The 23518-nt window shown below is 51.1% G+C and overlaps 3 protein-coding genes across 6 annotated transcripts in view; 1 reads left to right on the top strand and 2 right to left on the bottom strand.

The window, feature by feature from the left end:
- Window positions 1-111: 111 nt before the first annotated feature.
- Window positions 112-2328, top strand: Rasl10a (RAS like family 10 member A). The gene is made up of 3 exons (XM_052736389.1): window positions 112-515; window positions 1333-1457; window positions 1690-2328. Exons 1-3 carry the CDS (start codon window positions 297-299, stop codon window positions 1955-1957), a joined length of 612 nt encoding a protein of 203 aa, XP_052592349.1. The 5' UTR covers window positions 112-296; the 3' UTR covers window positions 1958-2328.
- Window positions 2324-7340, bottom strand: Gas2l1 (growth arrest specific 2 like 1). The gene is made up of 6 exons (XM_052736388.1): window positions 7219-7340; window positions 5819-6471; window positions 4527-4634; window positions 4350-4446; window positions 4092-4263; window positions 2324-3761 (listed from the first exon to the last, which is right to left on the bottom strand). The coding sequence occupies exons 2-6, from the start codon at window positions 6449-6451 to the stop codon at window positions 2741-2743; spliced, it is 2031 nt and encodes a 676-aa protein (XP_052592348.1). The 5' UTR covers window positions 6452-6471; window positions 7219-7340; the 3' UTR covers window positions 2324-2740.
- Window positions 7341-12631: 5291 nt separating this feature from the next.
- Ewsr1 (EWS RNA binding protein 1) overlaps window positions 12632-23518 on the bottom strand; it is a 28077-nt gene continuing 17190 nt past the window's right edge. For 3 of the 4 annotated variants that reach the window (XM_052736392.1, XM_052736391.1, XM_052736390.1), the window contains 9 exons: window positions 20822-20859; window positions 20258-20290; window positions 19790-19908; window positions 15524-15653; window positions 14422-14544; window positions 13891-14053; window positions 13557-13654; window positions 13163-13415; window positions 12632-13037 (listed from right to left, as the gene is read on the bottom strand). In XM_052736392.1, coding sequence (XP_052592352.1) covers window positions 12998-13037; window positions 13163-13415; window positions 13557-13654; window positions 13891-14053; window positions 14422-14544; window positions 15524-15653; window positions 19790-19908; window positions 20258-20290; window positions 20822-20859 — 997 coding nt within the window. In that variant the 3' untranslated portion in view covers window positions 12632-12997. Of the gene's footprint in view, window positions 13038-13162; window positions 13416-13556; window positions 13655-13890; window positions 14054-14421; window positions 14545-15523; window positions 15654-19789; window positions 19909-20257; window positions 20291-20821; window positions 20860-21574; window positions 22013-23518 lie in introns of those variants that run through there. The other variant, XM_052736393.1, reaches the window with a different exon arrangement.

Below are 23518 nucleotides of genomic sequence, written 5' to 3' on the forward strand. Positions count from 1 at the left end.
GAGGCCCTGCTCGCTTGCTCGCCCGCGCGGCCGGCTGGGGCGGCGGCTCCCGGCGCCCGGCGGAGCGGAGAGAGGACCGAGCTGCGGGCGGGGGCGGGTCTGCGCCGCGCCGGGTGCGCTCTCCCTGCCGAGCTGCGGGTTCGTCCGCTGCCGCCCGCCCGCTCGGCCCTCGGGCCTGGCCTCTTGCTGCCCAGGTGCTGCAGGCGGCGCGACGCGGGTGTCCCGGGCAGAGCGCGCACGGCGCGGTGCCGGCTCATGAAGCTCCCCGGCGCCGGGCGCGGGGGCGCGGGCCAGCCATGGGCGGCAGCCTGCGTGTGGCTGTTCTGGGTGCTCCGGGAGTGGGCAAGACTGCCATCATCCGCCAGTTCCTGTTCGGTGACTATCCCGAGCGCCACCGGCCCACAGACGGTCCCCGCCTCTACCGGCCCGCCGTGCTGCTCGACGGCGCTGTCTACGACCTGAGTATCCGCGATGGGGACGTCGCTAGCCCCGGCTCGAGCCCCAGAAGTCTCGAGGTAGCGGTTTGTAGGTGGCCAGGTGTGTGTGTGTGTGTGTGTGTGTGTGTGTGTGTGTGTGTGTGTGTGTGTTCGTGCGCTTGGTGCCCACGTGCGTGTCCACGTGGACTGACCCAGGGCGCCCGAGCATGTTAGGGGATTAAGGGAAGAGTGTGTCTTGGTGCACTGCATGAGAGCCTCCTGCGCCAGCCTAGAGGCACCCGTGGCTGTTTCTTGTCCCCGTGAGTGCTGGTGTCTGGATCGGCATCTGGCACAGCACTGCCTGAGCTAAGCCACTGCGATAGACTGGGCCAGACACAGGAGTATCTTTTCTAGAGGGGACCACTGCTCCCCCATTCCTGTGCCCTGCATCAAAACCTCAGTGAGTTGTGCAAAGTCCCAGACAGACCTCTAGTCTTCGGCGCTGGATGCCTTTGAGGGCTTCCCAGAGGGCCTGGCCTTTGAGAAGCACCTGGAAGGCTAAATGGGTAAAAGAAGCCGTAAGAATACTGCAAGGGGAAAGCAGGTGCTTAGGCCAGAGGCTTCACCTGTCCAGCTGCACCGGCAGTCAGTCACCATCCGCTGGCTGGAGGAAGGCAGGTTCGGGGGTCGCACCTGACAGTGAGAGGCAGCAGTAGTAGTATAGGGAGGGAGGGTAGTAGTCTGCCGGGAGGCCCAGGACCTAGGAGATTTAGGGCCTGACAAGATCCAGGCACAGCCGGGAAATCTGGCCTGAGGGAGGGTGTGTACAGAGTTTTGGGAGGTGATATGGACTGAGGATGAACCATGGTGTTTTGGAGTAGGAGGGTCAACTGTAAACCTCAGCCTTTACCCCCAGGAGTGGCCAGACCCTAAAGACTGGAGCTTGCAGGACACAGACGCCTTTGTGCTGGTCTACGACATCTGCAGCCCGGACAGTTTCGATTATGTGAAAGCCCTGAGGCAGCGCATAGCGGAAAACAGGTGAGGGCTTGGCTGGAGGTGGAGGTCTGCCTAGGGGAGTGGGTAGTTCTGGTCTGGGTGCTTCTGGATCACACTTGGTGCCCACGAGAAGGTCTCCTGCTATATGAGGTCTTTGGTACAACCGAGGGTCTCTGGCAGTAGGCGGGGGCCGCCTGTATTTGTACGCATGGGGAGGGTTCCTCTGGCCACGGAGTCTCCAGCACTGCGTCTCTCATATCCATCGGGCCTCCAGGCCGGCGGGCGCGCCAGAGGCACCCATCCTCGTGGTAGGCAACAAGCGGGACCGTCAGCGGCTGCGCTTCGGACCTCGTCGTGCACTGGCCACCCTAGTACGCAGGGGCTGGCGCTGCGGCTACCTCGAGTGCTCAGCCAAATACAATTGGCACGTGCTGCGTCTCTTCCGAGAGCTTCTGCGTTGTGCTCTGGTGCGTACACGTCCTGCGCATCCGGCCCTGCGCCTGCAGGGGGCGCTGCATCCAGCGCGCTGCAGTCTCATGTGACCAAAATGGACAAGGAAATCTAAAAGCAGGCTCCCACCCAGTCTCCTGGCCGACTGGCTTTTCTTTGAACTTGATTGGACCCAGCCAACTCCCAATCATTGGACAAGTTCAGTTTTATCTGAGACCTTATTGGGTCACAATCACAGATGGAAAGGACCTGAATATGTACGGGATTGGAAGCATTCATACAGCTCCTGGCGCTTTACTGGAAACATCTTTTGTTTTTGAGACAGGGTCTCACTTATATAGGCTTGGCTGGCATTGAACTACAAAGATCCACCTGCCTCTGCCTCTCCAGTGCTGGACTGGTTACTGGAGACATTTTTTAAGTCATGCCTTACCAGGTAATAAAAAACAACTTAAACGCACAATTTAAGGGTTTCTTGTTCTGGAATAGGCAGGTCAGGACATTGAGGCTTGGCCTCCAGGCAGTTAACTCTAGAATCCCAACATATAACGAAGGCTCAGTCCCCAAAAAACAGGAGCTGGAGCAGTACTTTACTGTCAGAGGTTCTGTTTACTGGACCACAGGTCCTCAGGACACCGGGGTAGCCCGGTCTCCTCTAAGGCATTCAATAATATTAGTAATTAAATAGCAACGCTCATCCCCGAAACCGGAATGTACAACAGGTGTCCCATTGTGCCATGTGGTCCCGTGGGGTCTGGTCCCATGAGGTCTGGTGCTCAAGAGGTGGAGGGGGGGGGTCCCTGATGCAGAGGGTAGGTTAAGGCCACAAAGAAAATGGAATGGGGTGTGGGTGCAGTTGCGCCGGTCCATCACATTCAAGAATCTGGTTGGGTCCTTGGGGTGACCGACTGTAGGGCATTCCAAGCCCCGAGCTCCATGGGTCCTGATGGGCGGCGGGGTCCCCGAGGTGTGGGAATGCGTGAGGGTTTACGGTCTGGCTGTGTGTCCGTCCGCCCCCTTGCCAAGGTCAGCGAGGGTTCTGGGCCAGTTAGAGAGCTCCTGGTTGCATCCAGTGCCCGCCCTACAGCAAGGCAGGGGCTGCCTTCATCAGAAGAACTGGACAGAGCTTGGCTGCGGGGCGTGGGCAGCCCATTGACTGTGCGGCCTGACTCCCCCGGTTGGCCACACTTGCCACCCAGGACACTGAGTGATGAAGATGAGGAGCTGGACGAACAGTAAGCAGAGTCCGGAGCTGGGGGGTCAGGGGCAGGTCCCATAGGGGTATGGCTGGCAGCAGCCTCCAAGGCTCGGGCATTGGCCAAGAATTCCTCTTCCAGTCGCCGGATCAGCTGCTGCTCCTGCTTCGGGTCAAGCTGCAGTGGCGTGCGGAAAACGCTGGCGGGTGTGGCAGCCAGTTCTGGGCTTGGGCTGGGGCCCCGGGGAGGGCGGGGCGCCGCAGGGCTGCGGGCACGCGGTGTCTGCGGGGTGCTCCTTCCAGAACCCCCCGACCCCCCGCCACCCCTGCCCCGGGCTACCCACGAGTGCTGCCCGTCTTGGTCCCTGCGCACCATCAGGACCGCCTGTTCCTCGCGGCTCTGGCTGCGGGCGCGACGCCCGGGGCTGGAGGCCGACAGCTGAGAGCCTCGGCCGCCCGGGGCCATGCGGGGCCGTCCCCGGTCCAGCCGGTCTCGAGACTGGCTGCGAGGGGTGGGCGGCCGTCTCGGGGAGGCCGGGACACCCGAGGTCAACCGGTGGCTGGGCCGCTCCCTCCGGGAGGCAGTGGCCGTGTCGTCGCTGCGGGCACCCAGGGGGCCACTCTGGGCCGAGGAGGCTGAGGAGTCACTGTCCCCGGAGTAGCGGCGGGAGCGGGGGAGGGGGGGCAGCTGATCTCGGGGCCTGAGGCGGGGAGCGAGAGAGATGTGTATCACTGGCGCGGGTGGAGCGAGCTGGTGAGGCTTGGGCTCTGCCAGGGGACTTCCAGGGACAAGTGAGCGTCCTGGCTGAGGCCGCGACTTCCCGCCCCAGGTTTCCGAAGCCTGGGTTGGACCGGCCACCGCCTGGAGCCCGCCCCAGCTGTGTTGTTGGTTTGTCTGCGTTACCATGGAGATGGAGAGGCAGGCCCGCCCCCACGCACGGGAACTTTTCCCAGGGTGTGAGTCACCGCGCCCGAGCGGACGCCCCTCCCCCACCAGCCCTGGCAGCTCCTCCGCTCCTCCAGCTTCTCACCTGAGCGGGACCTCGGGCCCCTCCTTTGTGCTTCGCAGGCTGACGGGGGTCACTTCTGGCCGGGAGCCCCGGCGCTCACTCCCAGGGACGGGGCTACCAGGGCGAGGACTAGGAGTGGGTGATCCCCTCTGCGGGGAGAAAGTCCCTGCCCTCTGCGGGGGCAGACGGTGCGCTGTGGGCATGGACGAGCCAAGTGAGGGCCGGGGCCTCGGAGACAGCCCGCCCCGCCAGGAGCCCGTACCCCCACCAGGCACCTACCCGTCGAGGAGCAGCGGCAAGGGTCATGCTTGTCTAGGTAGTGCTCCAGCGTATCCCAACCGCCACCCACGCGCACCATCACGTGGCTCCTCAGCACCTGCAGGTCAGAGGGCAGGTCACCGTGGGCCTCCCGGACAGCCCCCGATCAGCGGGACTCGCCCTTTCCTCTCCACTTACCCTTACAAAGATAAGCAAGCTCGAGTCTCCCACTCGGTACTTGCCCTCCGAGACTTTGATCATGGGGAACTGGTCCGGGCAGGTGCAACGGCCCAGGATCTCCCTTACCTGAGGGCAGAGAAGAGGCTGAAGGTCAAGGGTCAAGTCCTCCTGGGGTTTAAGTCAGCAGCTGCTGGGCAGGAGGAAGTGCCTACTCCCTCCCACACAGGACCTTTTGCCAGCATACTGCATGGGCTCTGAGAACTATTGAGAGTTCTGGAAGCCAACCGGAATGAGAGGACAGGGCTGTGATCGGGCCAGGGGCTGTCCCCGGGAAGAAACACCCCGAAGAGCCTTAAGCCCATGACAGCCCTGGAGCCATCCACAGCCAGGGCAGGATGACTGCAGGAGTCCCATGCTCCCATCCGAGCATCCCAACCAGAGGGTGCCATGTGGGACGCACACACCCCAACAGGCACAAAGGTCTGGCAAGCACACAGCCGCACACATGTCAACAGAGGCAATGGATGACAGGCTGGCGATATGGGAAGCCTACCCTCCTCCCTACCCACAGTGACACCAGAGGGAAGGAGCAGGTGGGGCCTTGGCTGCCCCAGGCCCAGGCAGGGGTGGGTGTGGACAGGGTATCCATTCTGCCCACAGCCATCCAGCGCCTGGGTCTTAGGCAGGCACATCATAGTCCTAAGCTCCTGATAAGAAAGAAACTCTCAGTCCAGCTGCGGGGGTGGCTGGGACACCTAGGTCTTGGGACAGGAGGAGGGAGCTGGAAGCCTGTACCTCCGATGGTCCCAACAGCACTTCCTGTTCCCAGCAGCAGCAGCAGTAATGGGGCACCAGGGCGAGGTCTCCCCAGACACTCACTGTATACAGCCTAGGCCAGGGGCAGCAAGCACTCAGCCTGAGGGTCTGAGGTTGCCAGTGTTGTCTGTCTAGCACCCATGTACCAAAAGGTGCCTACGTCACAGTACTCCACATGAAGCAATGCACTGAGCTGTGTTGATGCTCATTTTACACAAAAAAGAGGAGCTCATGCCAGAGGCTGAGGTTTTATCTGCCTCAGACCTAGCTGGGCTGTGTGGCCTCACTTAGCACCTCTGCCTCTCTGGGCTTAGCCATTTCTTTGTGACCAGACATACACCTGACAGTGAACATATGTACCACCCTTTCTGTGGGGCAGGCCGCAGAGGGTGGGCCCCCAAGGCTCAGGGATCGGTGGGCATTAGCTCTGCCATCTGGTCCCCAGGTGGGGAGACTGGGCAGGGGCCGCCCAATGTGTCCATCAGAAGACTCACCAGCTCGTCGAGGTTCCGAAGGTCATTGAGCGTCATTCGGGGTGTGCGGGTGGGAGCCCCCGATGCAGTGACCATTTCCGTGGCATCCTCTTCAGCAGCAGGGGCGCTGGATACCTGAGGGGTAGCCCGAAGCTCCCGCTCAATTTCCTGCTCAAACTGTACCAGCTTCGGGGCAAGCAGGCCCAGGCGCGCCCCACGCCGGGCCACCTCCAGCAGGCACAACACGACACTCTTCTCATTCTTCCGCAGGACCAGGTCCTCCGTCTCAAACATGAGGACTTCGGGCACACCCAGCTCCGCCCGGCACCAGCCGATGAAAGTGGCCACGTTGTCTCGGGCCATGAAGGAGCCAGGCGCCACACTGTGTGCCTGGAAAGCCACACCTCGGGTTGGGCGGGCAGCAGCCAGAGCCCGGGCAGCCTCGGTGACAGCGTTGGCATGCTGGCACAGGGTTGTGCCTGTGGCCAGGCCTGTGAGGAAGCCATCACCGCTGCCGGGTAGACCTAGACCGTACAAGGCATTGAGCCAATCGGCCAGGTCTTCCTTCATGGCTTCCACGTAGGCCTCACTGGATCGGAATGGCCGCACACTCTTGGCCGCAGAGCCCGCGATGCCCGCCACTGGGTCCGCCATGCCCAGGGCCAGGGGAGTCACTGTAGGCAGGGAACACAGGTCAGGACTGCCATTGCTATGGAGACCCGCGAGGGCTCCGAATGGTCTACCTCTACCAGCCGGCCACTCGGGGCAAATGCTAAGCTTAGGTGCAGGCCACGAGCAAACGCCATACCTCACCGTCCTCACTGTGAAGTGGGTACAGTGCCATGACCTGCTTCGAAGGACTCAATAAAATTTACACCATCCTAGTGTTTGTGAGCTGTCTGGCTCGGGAGGGGTCGGTGGCTGGGGGCAGGCTGGCACCCGCGGGGAAGAAATGCCACTTACAGACATGAAGACGTGTGGGCAGGGAGGGACAGGCGAGGAGCCTCGCCCAGGACCCCAGAGGGGCTGTTTGCACGGCTCAGCCCATAGCCCCCACCAGTCCCCGCCTTTCCCTCACCCCTCCGCTAAGGGCCGCGCCACCGGAACGCGGCGACCGTGTCTCCATTCTACAGATGAGGAGACTGAGGCGCAGGAGGGGCAGGCGCTCGCAGAAGGTCGCGGAGCAACGGGCGGAGGGATCGGGTCGCCCAGGCAGGCCCCGCCTTCTGGGAGAAGCAACCCCCGGCCGGCGCTCCACAGGCCGGGACTCCGAAGAGCCCCCGCCAGCCTCCGCAGTGCTCGCGGCCTGGTCCAGAGAGGGTGCGTGGCCGGTCAAGGTCACACAGCCCTGGGGAGCGGAGGCCCCGCCCGGCCCACCTCCGGGCACCCTGGACAGGGGCCCTGGGGGTCCCCGCGCTCACCTGGCTCACCCCGCCGCCCCGGGGAGCACCGCCCCGGCGGGGCCGGAGCCGGGCCGCGCCGCCGCACACAGGCGCCGCCCGAGCTCGCTGCATCCCGGCGCCGGCTCCGCCCCGCCCCCCTGGAATTCGGATCCGGCCAGGAAGGGGCGGGGCCGCGCTCTTAAAGGGGCCGTGTCTCTCTCGTCCCTTAGGCCCCGAGGCGGCCGAAGACGCCCTCCGGACCTTTGACTCGGCGCCTAGACCGCCTCCACCGTCCTGGGTCTCCCGAGGAGGGGTTCGGACTCTTTTAGTTGTCCTCCCTCCGCGACAGTGGCCTTCCCGGAAGCGATAGGGGCCGGGGACTGCAGAGTCACCTCCGTCCCTGGTGGACCTCGGCAGGCCCGATAACCCTATGCCCTTCCTCCAGGATGGCCCAGGGACATTGGGGCCCAGGGATAGGCAGGTGGCTGCCGGATAGAATAAAGGAGGGGGCGTGGCAGGGGCAACTCCACGCCTGAGCGCGGAAGATCTGGGGAATCCTGCCCCCTGCTGTCGCCCGATGGACTGGGCACCGGCCAGCCAATTGAAGGTCCAGAACTCTCATAAAGCTCCCACTGTGTGCCCTAGACCTAGACCTGAAGACTGGGGAATCACCTCTAGGAAGGGCCTCTCCAGGGGAGCAGCTGAGGGAGTAGGACCTTGATCTGACTTGTTGCACTCTCAAGGATCAGAGGCACGTGTTGAACACCTACTGTGAGCCAAGTCTCACCCCAAAGGCAGCTCTGTGCTTGCAGTTGTCAGAAAAGCAGCCCATGGTTTGAGAGAGGAATGAGTTACTGAGGGGAGAGTCTGGAACATGTGGGTGTGTGCAAAGACTGAAATTTTCACTCGGATCAAGGAAGGAGGTAAGGGAGGAAGCTGGGAGATATCTCTAGAGGGAGAGTTTTTCACACTGAGGGAGCCTGTCTCACAAAAGAAGGGAAGGAAGAAGTGAAGAAAGAACAGTGGACAGGTTTGCAAGGCTGGATTAGTAGAGACATTAGGGCAGGTCATACAGGGCCTTGTGGACCATGCTTTTCAAAGGACATGGACGCTATGGAGGGGTTTATTTATTATTATTGAATTATTATTGATGGAAAGTGGTGGCACACACCTTTAATCCCAGCACTCAGGAGACAGACAGGAGAATCTCTATGATTTTGAGGCCAGCCTGGTCTACATGGGGAGTTCCAGGTCAGCCAAGGCTACACAATGAGACCCTATCTCAAAAACATAACAAAATTTCAAATATATGTTTTTTGAGACAGGCTTTTTCTGTGTAGTCCTGGCTGTCCTGGAACTTGTTCTGTGGACCAGGCTGGCCTCGAACTCACAGAGATCCGCCTGCCTCTGCCTCCTGAGTGCTGAGATTAAAGACATGCTCCACCATGCCTGGCCCTTATTATTACATTTTAATTTATTTTGAGGCAGAGTATTGCTCTGTAGCCTGGGCCCCTCTAAGGAGGAATTTGGAGCAGGGGAGGCTGACTCCGTAGTCATACCAGCCCTGTAGCTGCTGTGGTGGGCAGGGAGGGGGCAGAGAGCCTCAGAGGAAGTCAGGTGGTTTAGGTGGGAGTGGTGAGGGGGTGCTGGATTTTGGCTGCTTGTTGAGAACTGATGATATATCTTGATGAGTTGAGTGTGTCAGGACAGATGAGGGAGAAATCCCAGGTTTGGGGCTGAGCACTGTGCGGGGAAGAACTGCTAAAAAACCACCCAGCAGGGAGTGAGGGACTGGAGGTGGGGGAATTGGATATGGATATTGAGAAATGACCCGGCCTGGAACAAGCTGTAATGAGCCATGCTACCCAGCAATAATAGATACAGAGATACTTTTTATTACATCTGTGTGTGTGTGTGTGTGTGTGTGTGTGTGCATGTGTGTGTGTGTGCATGTGTGCGTGTGTGTGTGTGTGTGTGTGTGTGTGTGTGTGTGTATACACGTACGTACGTGCCAAGGTATGCATGCAAGGCAGACTTTTGGGAGTTTGTTCTGCCTTTCCCCATGTCGGGTCCTGGGGATTGTAGCTTGGTGGCAAGTACCTGTCATTCTGCCAGCCCATATGACAGTTTTGTGGATCTAGAGAAACTGAGGATGGGTTGAGGTACACGTGCAGCTAGCAGCTGTGCAGGAATTTGACTCCTGCTTGTAGCCTCCTCACTGTACTTCAGGGTTCTGGACACACAGACCCACGACAGACTGAAGTACAGATACCACCAAAGTTCAGTTTTTATTGGGGCTACTTATAGGAACATGGGTGGGGGAGAGGTCACTCGTAGGGGCAGAAATAAGTCCATCCAAGCATGAGTGACAGCTCACAAAGCTGGAAACCTAGAGCACACTGCACAATCTACAGGCAGCTCAACAGGTTGGCAAGTGTCCTTTCCAGGTGATCTAAACCTCTTCTAGGCAGCTCGGCTGGTTTCTCATTTTTTTTTTTTTTTTTCCCAAGACAAAGTTTCTCTGTGTAGTTTTGGTGCTTTTCCTGGATCTCACTCTGTAGACCAGGCTGGCCTCGAACTCACAGAAATCACCTGGCTCTGCTTCCTGAGTGCTGGGATCAAAGTCGTGTGCCACTGTCCGCCGCCCAGCTGGTTTCTCATTCTTCTAGGTCTGCTCTCTAGAGTCGCCTTTCAGCTCAGTTTGTTGGAGAGTTTTCTTTGTAGCTTGACTCTGCTTACACTTGCGGGGAGAGGCCTAGTGAATCTAGTCTGTTTCAGGGACTTCCTGATGCTATTTTGAGTTATCTTCCTGTTTAAATAGCTTTCCTGTAGGATGGAATGTTTCAATCTTTTTTTTTTTTTAGATTTATTTATTATGTATACAGTGTTCTGTCTGCATGTATGCCTCCACACCAGAAGAGAGCGTCAGATCTCATTATAGATGGTTGTGAGCTGCCATGTGGTTGCTGGGAATTGAACTCAGGACCTCTGGAAGAACAGCCAGTGCTCTTAAGTGGCTGAGCCATCTCTCTAGCCTAGAATGTTTCAATCTTGAAACTGTTTCTCAAGTGCCATGGTTAAGCTCCCTAAGCCTCAGTGACTTCATCTGTAAAATAAGACTGTGATCCTTACATCATAGTTGTAAAAACTGTACTTGTGTGGCCAGTTGAACTCAGTGTGTGTGGCTTGATGATGGGGATGCCTACTCCTCTTCTGAAGGGAAGAGCAACAAACCAACTCTTTTCTAGTTCCTTGAGCTGGGACTTGAGTCTTGTCCCACACTGTAGCCTTTAACATTGGGATTCCCACATATGGCAGCAGTGATGCAGACCTCACTGATGTGACCAGAACCCTGGAGGACCATGACTAAGGTATCCCAGGGCCCCTGTGTAGCCTTGGGTTTCTTACAGATCCAAGATTAATAACTAGAGGAGCAAGAGGGTTAGGTTCTGGGATGCCCCGACCCATCTGCCTAGAGGGACAATAGTCTTGAGGTAATGGCTCCCCTGCTAGATGTTTCATCTCCTGGCATGGACACAGGACCAGGTTTCCTATTTGCTTTGTTTTGACGTTTTGAGGATCTCATGGTACTGTCTAGCTAGCTAGCCTTGAACTTAACAGTATAGCCAGTTTTATTGGCCCTACTCTTGTGCTAGTGAGCAGCCTAGCTAGCCTTGGTTGTAGTCAGAGGTCTGGTGATTCAGTGGAGGCCCCGAGCAAAGCCTTCACTGCCAGGCTCCAGCCCAGTGCCTGGCAGCTCCAGGAGTCTGGTATACTGGTCTGTTCCTGCAAAGCTCTCTCCCGTCTATCTGTAGCTGAGCTGAGCCCAGTCCAGGGCCAGGCAAACATTCACAAGGTTCAGACTGGGCCTGCCAGATGAGCATCCAGCCATCAGGATTCCTGCTGTTAGCTGTGGACATGACTCTGACCAGCTTCCTGGGTCCTCCAAGAAAACAAAACAAAGCAGCAGGCTCAAAGCAGTCCACTTGAGTGTTGACCCTGTACCCCTCAGGAGTGAGGCAGACTGGGATGGCCCGGAAGCTGCCCTGGACCCCGATTGTACTTAGGGGCACTTCCCACATGACCCTTTTGTCAAGACCTATGCTGTGTGGCCTATAGAGGGACCACAAAGCTATTCTGGAAATTGTTTGCTGTTCTGCCTTTCCTCCCTCCTGAGGCATCTTCTGGTATATGGATTCAGGATTTACACTGCCTGAGTGCTCAGGCCCATCTCTACCCATAGACATGTGTTTCACCACCGAGCCCTATCCTATCTCCGGTCCTCATTATTTGGGAGTTCATGATCCTGTTGCAGCCTTCTGAGTGCTGGCAGTCCAGTGTGTAGCACCACACTTGATTGAATGCTAAATTCTCTGACCTGTCCTATCAGGTATTTGGGGTTAACATGTTAGGACACTTGACTTGGTGTCTGGAAGAAGCCTGGTGGCATGACTTTAGGCCTCACAGCTGTGTAGAAGGCACCGGTCTGTGGAGCTTGATTGCAGTGATCAAGAAAGAGCAGGTGGCCGGGCGGTGGTGGCGCACGCCCTTAATCCCAGCACTCGGAGGCAGAGGCAGGCGGATCTTTGTGATCTGATTTGGCTTTCGAGGCCAGCCTGATCTACAGAGCGAGATCCAGGAAAGGCACAAAGCTACACAGAGAAACCCTGTCTGTGGGGGGAGGAGGAAGAGCAGGTGTATAATAAGGCAACAGCCAAGATTAGAGGTCTTGGATTCGCCCCAAGCATGGTGGGAAGGAAACCAAATTTTTTAAGTTTGGGTGACCTGTGACCTTAAGCTGCTCTGGCCTCATTTATTTGTGGATGGCCAGTTTGTCATGTCTAGGAATGGACAGACGAAGCTGGAGGCTGGTGTGGGTATTAATGGTTGTTTGCTGTTGACAGAAGCAAGCCCTACTTCCACCAGTTAGACTGAAACAGAGGCGGCTCTTGGAAGAAGGGTGCCAACTGAGTTTAAGGCACAGGGTGGAGGCCAGGCAGTGGTGGCACACGCCTTTAATCCCAGCACTAGGGAGACAAAGGCTGGTGGATCTCAAGCTTGAGGTTTACAGAGTTGAGTTCCAGGACAGCCAGGACTACACAGAGAAACCCTGTCTCAAAAAACGAAGACAACATGACAGGAGGTCGGCTGGGTGGGGGAGCCCGAGTAAAGTCTGGAAGAGGGCAGCTGAGGAACTAATGACCTGTCTGCATTGCAGAGGACATGGTGGTTGGAATGACTAAAGGCCCCATGGCTGGCTCAGTCTTCCAGAATTCGGGGAGCAAATGACACAAGTAAAGCCTAACACTTCCAGCTCACTCTGGAGGAGCCAGGGGATGAGAACAGGTCTCCAGTGGCTCACCTCTTCCAAAAGCACCCCTAATCCTTGCTCTCACCCAGTAAAGGCTGGAAAGAACTGAACATGAGACTGCAAAACAGAGGTGGAGAAGGATGACAGTTTATAAACATTTGGAATTTTATTTAAAAAAAAAAAAATCACAACCATGAACATTGTTACAATTAGAGGCCCTCTTGGTTCTCCACAATGATACTGAGCATGCTCACAAGGGGTTCCCATTGTTAAGTCTTAAAATAACCATCTTTAAAAGGAAAAAAAAAAAACAAAAACAAACAAAAAACTCAGCACACTACCATTTAACTTGTTTTAATGTTTCTTCACAAATGGTGAAAATACTAAAGTACAGACAAGGAATAATCATAATGTTGTGGCCAACATTATAAATATGGAATTATAAATTTAAAACATTTTCTGGTTTAAAAAATAAATCTGGTCGTCAATGCAGCTCTGCGGGTCTCTCTAGTAGGGCCGGTCTCTACGTTCCTGACGGTGCTCGCCTCTGCAAGGCAAAGGTCCCCGTTAGACAGAATGAGGAAGGACACAGAGCCCTGTCCGAGCCCCCAGGTGCTCCAGGACTCACTGCAGCAGAGGCTGGGAAAGGGCAGTGCTCTCCCCACCACATACTTATCCATTTTCCCAGGTCCTCCACGTCCGCCTCTTCTTCCTCCCATCTGTTCCATCAATGGTCCAGGAGGCCCCCCAGGACCACCTCGTCTTCCTCCGCCAAAGCCACCACGGTCCATGCCACGGCCACCTCGGAAGCCACCTCTGTCTCCACCTCGGCCACCTCTGAACATTCCTCCAGGACCGCCACGGTCCATAAGTCCACCTCTTCCTCCTCGCATGCCACCAGGACCGCCTCGGCCACGATCACCACCTAAGGCAGGAAGAGTGGCAGGTGAGTCAGAGGAGTGGAGGCTGAGGCTCTGAGGACACACTGGTGAATCTGCTAATCCTTCTAGAGCAGACACTACTCAATCACCAGGAAGCTGAGGTGCTCCAGGAAACCTGTACCTACCCGGAGGTGGGAAGGGTGGCGGGAGGAAGCCCTCGGGCTTAGGGGCCTTACACTGGTTGCATTCTGTTCTCCAGGCGAAGTTCTGGTTTCCACAGCCCCTGCACAAAGAAAATCACCAACAGAACTGAGGGAGGTGGAGAGATTCACACGACATACTATATACAATCACGGAATTCCAGGTACAAAACACTAGGGTCTGAACGAAGTCTCAGGCAGCAACGCACCCCAGAAGCACCAGAGTGCTCAATCCGACCCCTCCCCAAACAGTCCTACCCCAGAGTGGCAATGGGCGACACCACTAGCAGGCTACTAATTTGCAGGGAGAGGTACATACGGATTGGGACACTGCCAGTCTCCAGCTCGGTGCTGGACATTTCCTCCTCCAGAGGGGTTCCCTCGGGAGCCCCGGGGCCCCCTTGGGGGGAAGCCTCCTCTGTCTCCTCCACGGCCTCCCATTCGACCCATGGGTCCTCCAGGACCTCCTGGGCCACCAGGACCTGTAACAAAACAGTCAATCATGACATAACCCTCTTCATGACAACTCTGCTACAGGAAACTCTTCCACAGGCCCAGAGTGCTGCCCATGAATGCTATTCTTTCTGTGTAATTTCATGTAGCTTCCAACTATGGCATTTCATATCATGAAACTGACATCCAGGCAGAGGTTCCCTGGAGCTTCCATGCCCTCTAACCTCTTAGCCCACATTGCGCAAACAATGCAATGTTGCCTCATGGTCTAGCATCAATTTTGCACACCCTTTCCTATTTTACCGTTCTACTAAAGTTTCCCAAGGGCAGCAATTACTGGAAAAACCCAAACCAACACTGCTGAAAGTAACACAAAAGTAGCTAAAACAAAGAATACCTCCACGAAGTGGTGGCGGCATTCCTCTGCCCTCACGAGGTGGCATGCCACCCCTCATGCTGTTCATTGGAGGCTTCTTTCGGGCAAGAGAAACTTTAAGTTTGCTTCCTTGAAAATCCTTTCCTGGAAAAGATAACAGAACACCAGTGATCCTCACATTCCAACTCTTCCCTCTCCACGCAGCTACTTTCCAACAGATTCCACCTTACTGAACTTGTCCACCCTCCAAAGCATACACCTGCCCTCTTATAATCTCTAGGGTCTTTCCTGGCACGACTGGAGATGTATTACGGTTGGTGGGGCTTGCCTAACATGTACAAAGGCTTGGGTTCAATCCCCAGCCCTACCGAAGACTGGGCATGGTAGCCAGGTAGCCAATGCCTATAATCTCAACATTTGGAAGTAGAGGGAGGACTGGAGGATCAGGAAGCTCAAAGTCATCAATAGCTACATATGGAGTTCGAGGCCAGCCTAGACTACATGAGGTCAGAACAAAGGCTGTTAAAGATATTTATTTAAGCAAGGTATGCGGCACACTCCTGTAATTCCAGCATATGGCAGAGGAACTGCCAGGTCTGAGACCTGCCTGCCCACGTAATGAAAACTTTAAAGACCTGAGGCCTAGGGATAAACCCAGTGCTGGAGCACTTGCCTGGTACGCAGCCGCCCTGTCTGTCAGTACTGGGGGTAGCTGTGGGCCTTCAAACACTCAAAGGCGTTTTCCCTTCTGTATGTCTCTCTCATGGTGCTAGAAACTGAACCCAGGGTCTGTACATATTAGGTGAATACTTGCAGCTGGAGCAAGGGAGCTTTGCAGTAAAACACACAATAAAGGGATATCCTGACCCAGGGCCAATGGTTGTGTCCTTTAACAGCAGAAGAGGAACAGGGCGAACAACTTTTTTCTGGAGTGGATCATATTGTTTCAGCTCTCAAATTCCTTTTTCCTCCCATACTGTGGTCCAGAAAAGGTTAAGTACATGCCTTCTGTTTCCAGACTCGAGAATGGTGTTTTAATGGTATTCAGTATAGCACACACTCTCTCAAAGGTGACACACGCAACTGTTCTGAGCAGAATTCAGTGACAGAGAGCACACCCTACCATCAAACCACTCCACGGCAGCCTTGGCAGTTGGTGGGTCTTCATAGGACACTGTGGCGTCACCTTTAGGCTTTCCTGTCTCCTTATCCAGGTAGATGTGGATCATGGGTTGCCCAGTTCTCTTGTTCATCTATTGATAAAACAGTAATTAGGACGTGACTATAACATTTGAGCTTAAACAAGTTCACAGTAGTTCCTAAGTGCCCCCCACTGTCAAAAGGCAGTCCCGCAGAGTGTGGTGCTCCACACTTTTAATCCCAGTGCTCAGGAGGCAGAGGCAGATCTATTTCTAAGCCAGCCAACACCAACACAGTGAGACCCAAAGAAAGTAAGACTCATTCAACTTCTATTAAATATTAATACTACATATTAACTCTACACCTCAGGGTATCAGAATCATGAGTGATTTAATTCTTCAGCACTTACAACAAATAGGTATTTAGGTAAGCTCTATCTCAGGTGTGTTCAGTATAGAACCAAGAGCAAGCAGCATGCGTCCTACTCCTGGCCCAACCACCCTGATCTTGGTTCCCGTGTAGTAATCCCACATTATGTGCCCAAAGAGACACCTAAGCCAATCCAGGATTTGGCTTCACAGGACATGTAACTATTATAAAGAAAATCCCTGTCAGGGCCAAGGATGCAGCTCACTGAAGAGCCCTTTTCTAGCATGAACAGGATCAGAGTTTGATCCCTAGCTCTCTAAAAACAGAAAGAAAAAACTCTTCCTTAATGACAACCATGAGACTGTGAATATACTACATGAACTTTTGACTTCCTCTAGGGTTGGAAAGATGACTTGTTCTTCGGCTAAGTACTACATGTTATCAGTCTGAATTCAGAAATCACACTGTACAACAAACAGGCACATGAATAATACCCAATCTATATAGGCTTAGGCATACAGGGAGGCAGAGGCAGGAGGATCTGAGTTCAAGGCCAGCCTGGTCTATAAAAGGAGTCCCTGGACAGCCAGAGCCACACAGTGAAATTCTGTCTAAAAAAAAAAAAAAAAAAAAAAAAAAAAACAACCAACATAAACGGGGAGGGAAGAAAAAAAAAAAATCAAGTCAAACGGTCACATACATAAAATAATAATAATGCGGAGAGGCTTGGTGGCAAGCATTTTCATCTTACTGAGCCATCTTTGATGCTTAGTCTTAAGACTTAAAATGTGTGTGTGTGTGTGTGTGTGTGTGTGTGTGTGTGTGTGTGTGTGTATGTATGTATGTATGTATGTATGTATGTGTGAGCCTTCAGAGGCCAGCAGAGGGTATCAGATCCCCAAATAGTCACGGTTTGTGGCTCACCTGAAAGAGCATTAAGTGCTCTTCTTTACTTAGCCATCTTTGCAGCCCTATTATACTGGTGCAACCTGGGTATAGGTGCTAATGCCTGTTCTGGAACTTGCTTCAAAGACCAGGTTGGTCTCAGAGATCCACCTCCTTCTGCCTCCAGACTGCTGGGATTAGAAGTGTATGTATGCCACCACACTTGGCTAATAGTCAACATCTCAAACATAAAATGTAGGCACAGAAATTTGGGTTTTCACTTTTGCCCAGAGTGGGTAGGACAATGGAAAATCCTTACAGCATATGGTGAATGTGCGTGCATGCACAGACAGGTAGAGAAGAATCTTATAGATCATTTGGTATTCTTGCAAAGGACCTATGTTCAGTTTATAGCACCAAGGCCAGACTTTGCAACTGCCTGTAGCTCCAGTTCCACGACAGATCTGACAACCCCTTCTGGCCTCTTTAGAGGCAGCTACATGCATGCAATGCAGTGACATACATTCAGAGATACATGCATATAGCTTAGTTACAGATGGAGTTCAAACTTGTACTGCAGAGTGGACAACTGTGCAAAGAGGTCTGCCAGACACCTGCCACATGGACCAATCCCCAGATCCCATATAGGGGAAGGAGAGACCTGACTCTCACAAGTTGACCTCTGACCTCCTGAGACATTCTTTGGTTGTGTATGTATCCTCCCACAATTACACAAACATATGGATCTTAAAGTAACTGTAAAGAAAGAAAAAGCAGAAGAACCTGACTTCCTGGCTATGGAGACTCAGAACAAAGTTGTAGGACAAATCGACCAAATTTACCCATCAGCTTGTACCAAGTAACCAAACAGCTGCACATGGATAAACCTTTCAATAAGATACCACAACAGGCCTGTAAACAGGAACAAGGAAAAGAAGCCAACAAGAACAGATCTGATAGCTAACAACATTCGAACCAAGGACTTCTAGTCCAGCTAGGTGTGGTAGCAATGTGCCTTTAATCCTAGCTATGGGGAGACACAGGCAAGATAATCATCCCGGTCTACATGGCCATCTCTAGAGACCCTGTCTTAAAAACAAAACAAACAAAAAACCCCTAACAACAAAACAAAACAAACAACCACTACCACATTACCAAACCAACAACAACAAAAATCAAACCAAACTAGAAAGAACTTCTAGCCCCCAAAGGAACACAAATACATGAACAAGATATAGGCTGGAAGAAGGTACTTCCAACAAACAAGGATTAGCATTCAATCTAGAGCACTGGCTGCTCTTTTAGAGTGGTGAATTCAATTCGCAGCACCCACACGGCAGCTCACAACTGTCTGTAACTCCAGTCCCAGGAATATAACACCTTCCTCTTACCTCTGAGTACCAGACACGCGCACGTGTGCACACACACAGACAAAACACTCATACACATAAGATAATAAGTCAATCTTTTTGCTGTTGCTGTTTTGAGACAGGGTCTATGTAGATCAGGCTGGTTTTGAACTCAGAACTCTGCCTGATTCTGGCTCCAGAGAGCTGGGATTAAAGATATGTCACCATGGCCAGGTGATGGCGGCTCATGCCTTTAATTATAGCATTCAGGAGGCAGAGGCAGAAGGATCTCTGTGAGTTCAAGGCCAGCCTGGTCTACAGAGTGAATTCCAGGATAGCCAGAGATGTTTCACTGGGAGACCCTGTTGTGTGTGTGTGTGTGTATGTGTATGTGTGTGTGTGTGTGTGTCTGTCTGTCCCCGACCATACTTGCCCTATTATTCTCAGAATTTGGCCACTTAGTAAGATGTGAAATAAAATATTACTAAAAATATATCATTTAAGATGAAAATAAAATTCAGTCTAAGGATGATTTCAATTGTTATATGCCAAGTAATTAGAAAATACTAAATTCGGTGTGGTGGTGCACACCTTTAATCTAAGCACTAGGAAGGCAGAAGCATGTGGATCTCTGAGTTCCAGGCCAGCTGGAGCTTCACAGTGAGACTCTACCTTAAACAAAAGCAAAAAACAAAACTCATGAAGATCTCTCTCTCTCTCTTTAAAAATTTCAAGACTGAGTTTGTCTATGTATAGCAGGCTGGCCTCGAACTCAGACATCCTGGCAAACCTTCAATCTTACGTTGGGAAATAAATCTATAAATGTTTAAATGCCTCTACACATTACACAATTTATTTCTTGTGTTTGTGTATGCATTTGAACCATTAACTAATAATTTGAAAGTATGTCTCCAAATTATGAACTATTCAGGAAATACTAAGAAAAACCTACCTTTTCTTTTTTTCTCAACAGAAAAAGACAAGTTTAAGTTAAACAAACAAAAAACCCAGCAGACTTAGCCGGGCGGTGCTGGCGCACGCCTTTAATCCCAGCACTCGGGAGGCAGAGCCAGGCGGATCTCTGTGAGTTCGAGGCCAGCCTGGACTACCAAGTGAGTTCCAGGAAAAGGCGCAAAGCTACACAGAGAAACCCTGTCTCGAAAAAACCAAAAAAAAAAAAAAAAAAAAAAAAAAAAAAAAAAAAAATCCCAGCAGACTTAGTAATAGAACCACTAGCTGCTTAGCATTTGTCATCTACAAAAAATAGCTAAGATTGGTGTGGCAGTGCCAGACTGTAAACCTGGCATTTGGGGAAGGTGGAGGCAGAAGGATTAGGCCATCTTGGAATACATAAAATCTTGTCTCAACATCCACAGAAATCCAGCTAACAGGAGGGGAAGCTACTTATCTTGGTAGCCCTAAGGCCCTTGTGTATTATGCCAGCCAGGCAAGTGTTCCATCACTGGGCTATAGCTCCTAGCCCAAAGACAGAGAGTCTTTGCACCACACAGTGTTTTAAGAAGACAACCACAAGACAACGACAAAAGTTGGAGAACTTCATAAACAATCCTCAGCATGGTTTTAGTACTTCAAATGTGTCTTGTGGGCTCAATTTCTGCTGGATCACCCAATCACTATCCACTCACCTTGACAACCCCACACTGCTTAAAGAAGTCTGCCAGATCATCCAGAGTCACATTGTCATTTAAACCTTGCACATAAATTGCACTGTTGTCAGAGTCTTCATCAGGATCTATAGGAAGGCCTTCCAGAGAAAATAAGATAAACAGAATTACTGCTCTGTATTAATAGTGGCTTCTTTCTTTTGGAGATAGGCTGCCCTCAAACTCCTAATCCTCTTTTTTCAACCTCCCAGGCATGTCCCATCAGGATCTAATAATAGGAGCTTCTTAACCAACTGGACATTATTATCAAAGGCAAGAGAACTACCAATTATAAGGACATTAAGTTGGAAATTTTTGGCTACTTTAAAACAACTGTAAAGGAAGTCCCAAGCTGTCTTTGCCAAGACAAGTCTACTAGGCTGCTGAACTCTTGCTTTTATGGCATTTACTCAAAACAGCACAAGGTAAAGTTCAAAAATTTAAAGTTACCTAGATCAAGATCTGGTCCTTCATCCATGGGTCCTGCCAACCAGGAAAGATCATACAAGATATTATCAGTGCAAGTCTTGCAAGCTACACATCTTACAAACACACACAGCTATCTACTACACCACCATTTGATGGGGGACTCATTAATTCAAAATGACCCGCACTGTTAAAATGGAGCGGTGCCCCTTTAGCGTTTGTGAAGTTTGCTAGGGTTTTCTTTTTCCTTTGCTCGTTTGTTTCTAAACCATTAACCAAATACACTCTTAATGCTTTATGTGCCAAATTAGTGTTAAATTAAATTCAAAACCTTTCCTCCACATAAACCAAATTAAAACTGTACTCTCCCCCATATTATAGAAGCAGTTGCTCAATATTTCAAGTTACCCTTTGTTTTGTAACCATAGGTTAACCTTATTACCCCTAAGACAATGCCGGCAGTACCCATTAGTCTCTTTTGTATAGATCATTTTTAAACCACTTATGAAACTAGTAAAAATTATAGTTTTCTAAAAACTGACTGTATTTTTTTTTAAACACTATCCATGGTAATACTCAAAAACTTACCACCAGGCTTATTGAAGCCACCTCGCTCTCCAGCGCTGCTGGGGGGATAAACGAAGAAATGAAGGCCTTTCCCTTTAAAAGCCAGTACCGCTCTGAGCCTTGCGGGGGCTCGTGGGGAAGAAGGGCACTGGCTAAACACATCTCCAAACAATGCATCTCTCTCATCTTGTCACTATGCCTTTCTTCAGGGCAGCTTGCTCAAATTTCCTTAATATACAACCTTGCTTGTCTGATTGGATACACCAGTGTGGCTGGTTTCTTTCATGTCAGGGGCTGGTATTAATAGTGCAATACTTGGCAAATTAAGGAAGGAAAAAACCCCTAGACCCAAACACCCACCCCATCAGCTGAAACACCAGGGGGCTTGGTGTAGAAATGTGAAGGCAGAGACAATTGCTGTGATAAACCTTTCCAAGTTCATAAAGGTGCACCCTCAACCTCTCCCAAGAGAGCTCCAAATGAGGCACTAGGCTTCCTAACAAGCAACAGTATATTAATAGAGCAGGAGATAACCACATTAAATGTCTATAACACACATCAGAGGACGCATCCAGCCAATCTTCAGCATAAAGCCATACAGTCCAGGGCCCTAATGGATTTAACAGTTACTGTGAAAGGAGAATTTACAACAAATACCAAGGCTCAGCGGACTGGGGGTGCAACTTTATAGACATACCAGTTAAGAAGACTATGGCAATACACACACTATAATACAGAGGGGAGAGGGAATATGAGTTGTAGCTTTTTTTGGGGGGGGGGGCAGTATTTTCTAGGATTAAATAGAGGTAGCTCCCCGGGGGGGAAGACCTGACATTTTCTTAACCAGTATTGCACCTTTAATACCTAAAATACAATTTCAAGCTGTTGCATGCAGCTTTGCTTCTTTTTTAAAAGTACACACCATAAAATGTTCTCTCTCTTTTAACACAAAGTTTACACTTTAATGTTACACAATTCTAGAGTATTATACCTCCTCTGGTTCATTACCAAACAACAAGTATGCAGTTACCAAAGTTACAGAAGGATTCCATTTATACAATGAATACATTTTGTTTTAAATATTCTATGTATATTTTTCCTCTCCATATGGACACCGTGTCTAGTCCCACTTTTCATTATGCTGCCGGCTGAGTACTGAGTACGGGTACTTTTTAAGTATTGAAGTGTATACAAGGCTCTCACTTTGTAACCTGTAGCATATAAATGCGACAAAGCATGTTAAAAAGTTTCCACGTTTAACAGCCAATGAAAATATCAAAATACTGAGGCAATGAAAAAGGGCATGTTAACAACATTGAGCGCCTTACCTGGAGCAGACACTGAAAACCATCACCACACCACAATAAAAAAGGGAAAGGGAACTGCCCCGTGTCCTGTCCCCACAGGATCCAACAGACTGTTTCACAGTCTGTTAAAAACCTATGGGGTAGGCCATGGTCTCTTCTATGGCTCCAGGAGAGACTTCTCATCCAGAAAGATGGGCCCCTCTAATAGCAAGCAGTCTAACAAAGTCGTAGAATCATTACTTCTGGAGTATTAAGATGAATAAACTTCAAACTGCTTTTGCAATTGAAAAATACTAAGAATTCTAAGTGATTTGAGACGTGATGATAGTAATTTCAAGTGTCGATGTCTATTTTAAAACATCCATAAAGACGTGAAACCTTTATAATGGAATAATATTCTCCAATCAGAAAACCAATTTTTACTTTTCAAATTATTCATAAAAATTTGCATGTTATAAAATGACTTTTTTCCAATAAAGATTTCACTGAAGAGTTTATTAAAGTTATGCAGAATAAACAAAACATTAGCTATCTTTCAGTACCATAGAAATTTGCTAGTATGTGAATAGGTCAACCTAATTGTTTAAGTTTGTTTCTATAAAAAAGAATTGCTAGCTTTTCTTTGAACAGTTGCCCCAATCAAATTTATACTCACTACAACATTCTGCATAACTTTTTTACTAGTTCATATAGGGACAGAACACACACATAACTAAATCTGGATTATGTTAACCACCAACATCATATCTCACCTTCATCAAAGTATAGACACCAGAAAGGGATAAGGGATGGAGGGAGGGAGGGAGGGAAGGGGAGGCAGAGGCAGTAGGGTCACGTTACTGATCTAAACAGTTTTCTAAACCAGATCGTGCCATCAATCACAATGGTCAAACCAATTTAGACTTTTAAAATCTCCAATAGGGAGTGATGCTATACTCATACACATTACTCTGTAAAAAAGTTATTAGATTGTTCTGTGCTCCAACTCAGGCCATGGTTTAAGGGTTACAGGGCCAGTCTTCATCATGTTCAACAATTCTGGGTACAAACACTGGAAAACAGCTGCATCCTTTTTCTGCAGTACATACACCAGGTATTTTAAGACAACCGTTCAGAGTTCATTAGTTAAAACCTAGGGTTGTTAGAAGGTTGTGTGTGTTCCATCCCAAACCTATTACCCAAAGAGGCTCTCACCTCTGAACACCATGAAGGGGACTGAAAGCTCTAGTTTCAAAGCCATTCTTTGCTCACCCCAACCCAACAAAGGTTACTGGCAGGGAAAAAAGCAAACTGCCACTTAAATGACATTTCCATGTTTTAGTAGATAGCTTGACCTCAACAGATTGTCCATGGAAATGTGGAATAAATTTCTTATGTCTTTCAGTCCCTTCTTCCCATTGAAAATCCTATG

The sequence above is a fragment of the Peromyscus californicus genome, unplaced genomic scaffold (genome assembly GCF_007827085.1).
Source record: "Peromyscus californicus insignis strain IS unplaced genomic scaffold, ASM782708v3 Scaffold_13__1_contigs__length_99412109, whole genome shotgun sequence".
NCBI classification, from domain to species: domain Eukaryota; kingdom Metazoa; phylum Chordata; class Mammalia; order Rodentia; family Cricetidae; genus Peromyscus; species Peromyscus californicus.

Excerpts from the sequence above, each read along its gene's own strand:
- Rasl10a (XM_052736389.1), top strand. The coding sequence starts at position 297 with ATGGGCGGCAGCCTGCGTGTGGCTGTTCTGGGTGCTCCGGGAGTGGGC. Across the intron at positions 516-1,332 it reads CGAGCCCCAGAAGTCTCGAG|GAGTGGCCAGACCCTAAAGA; the intron begins GTAGCGGTTTGT and ends CTTTACCCCCAG. Across the intron at positions 1,458-1,689 it reads CAGCGCATAGCGGAAAACAG|GCCGGCGGGCGCGCCAGAGG; the intron begins GTGAGGGCTTGG and ends TCGGGCCTCCAG.
- Gas2l1 (XM_052736388.1), bottom strand. The coding sequence starts at position 6,451 with ATGGCGGACCCAGTGGCGGGCATCGCGGGCTCTGCGGCCAAGAGTGTG. Across the intron at positions 4,264-4,349 it reads TTGCCGCTGCTCCTCGACGG|CGCACCGTCTGCCCCCGCAG; the intron begins GTAGGTGCCTGG and ends CCATGCCCACAG. Across the intron at positions 3,762-4,091 it reads GGGCCCGAGGTCCCGCTCAG|GCCCCGAGATCAGCTGCCCC; the intron begins GTGAGAAGCTGG and ends TCCCCGCCTCAG.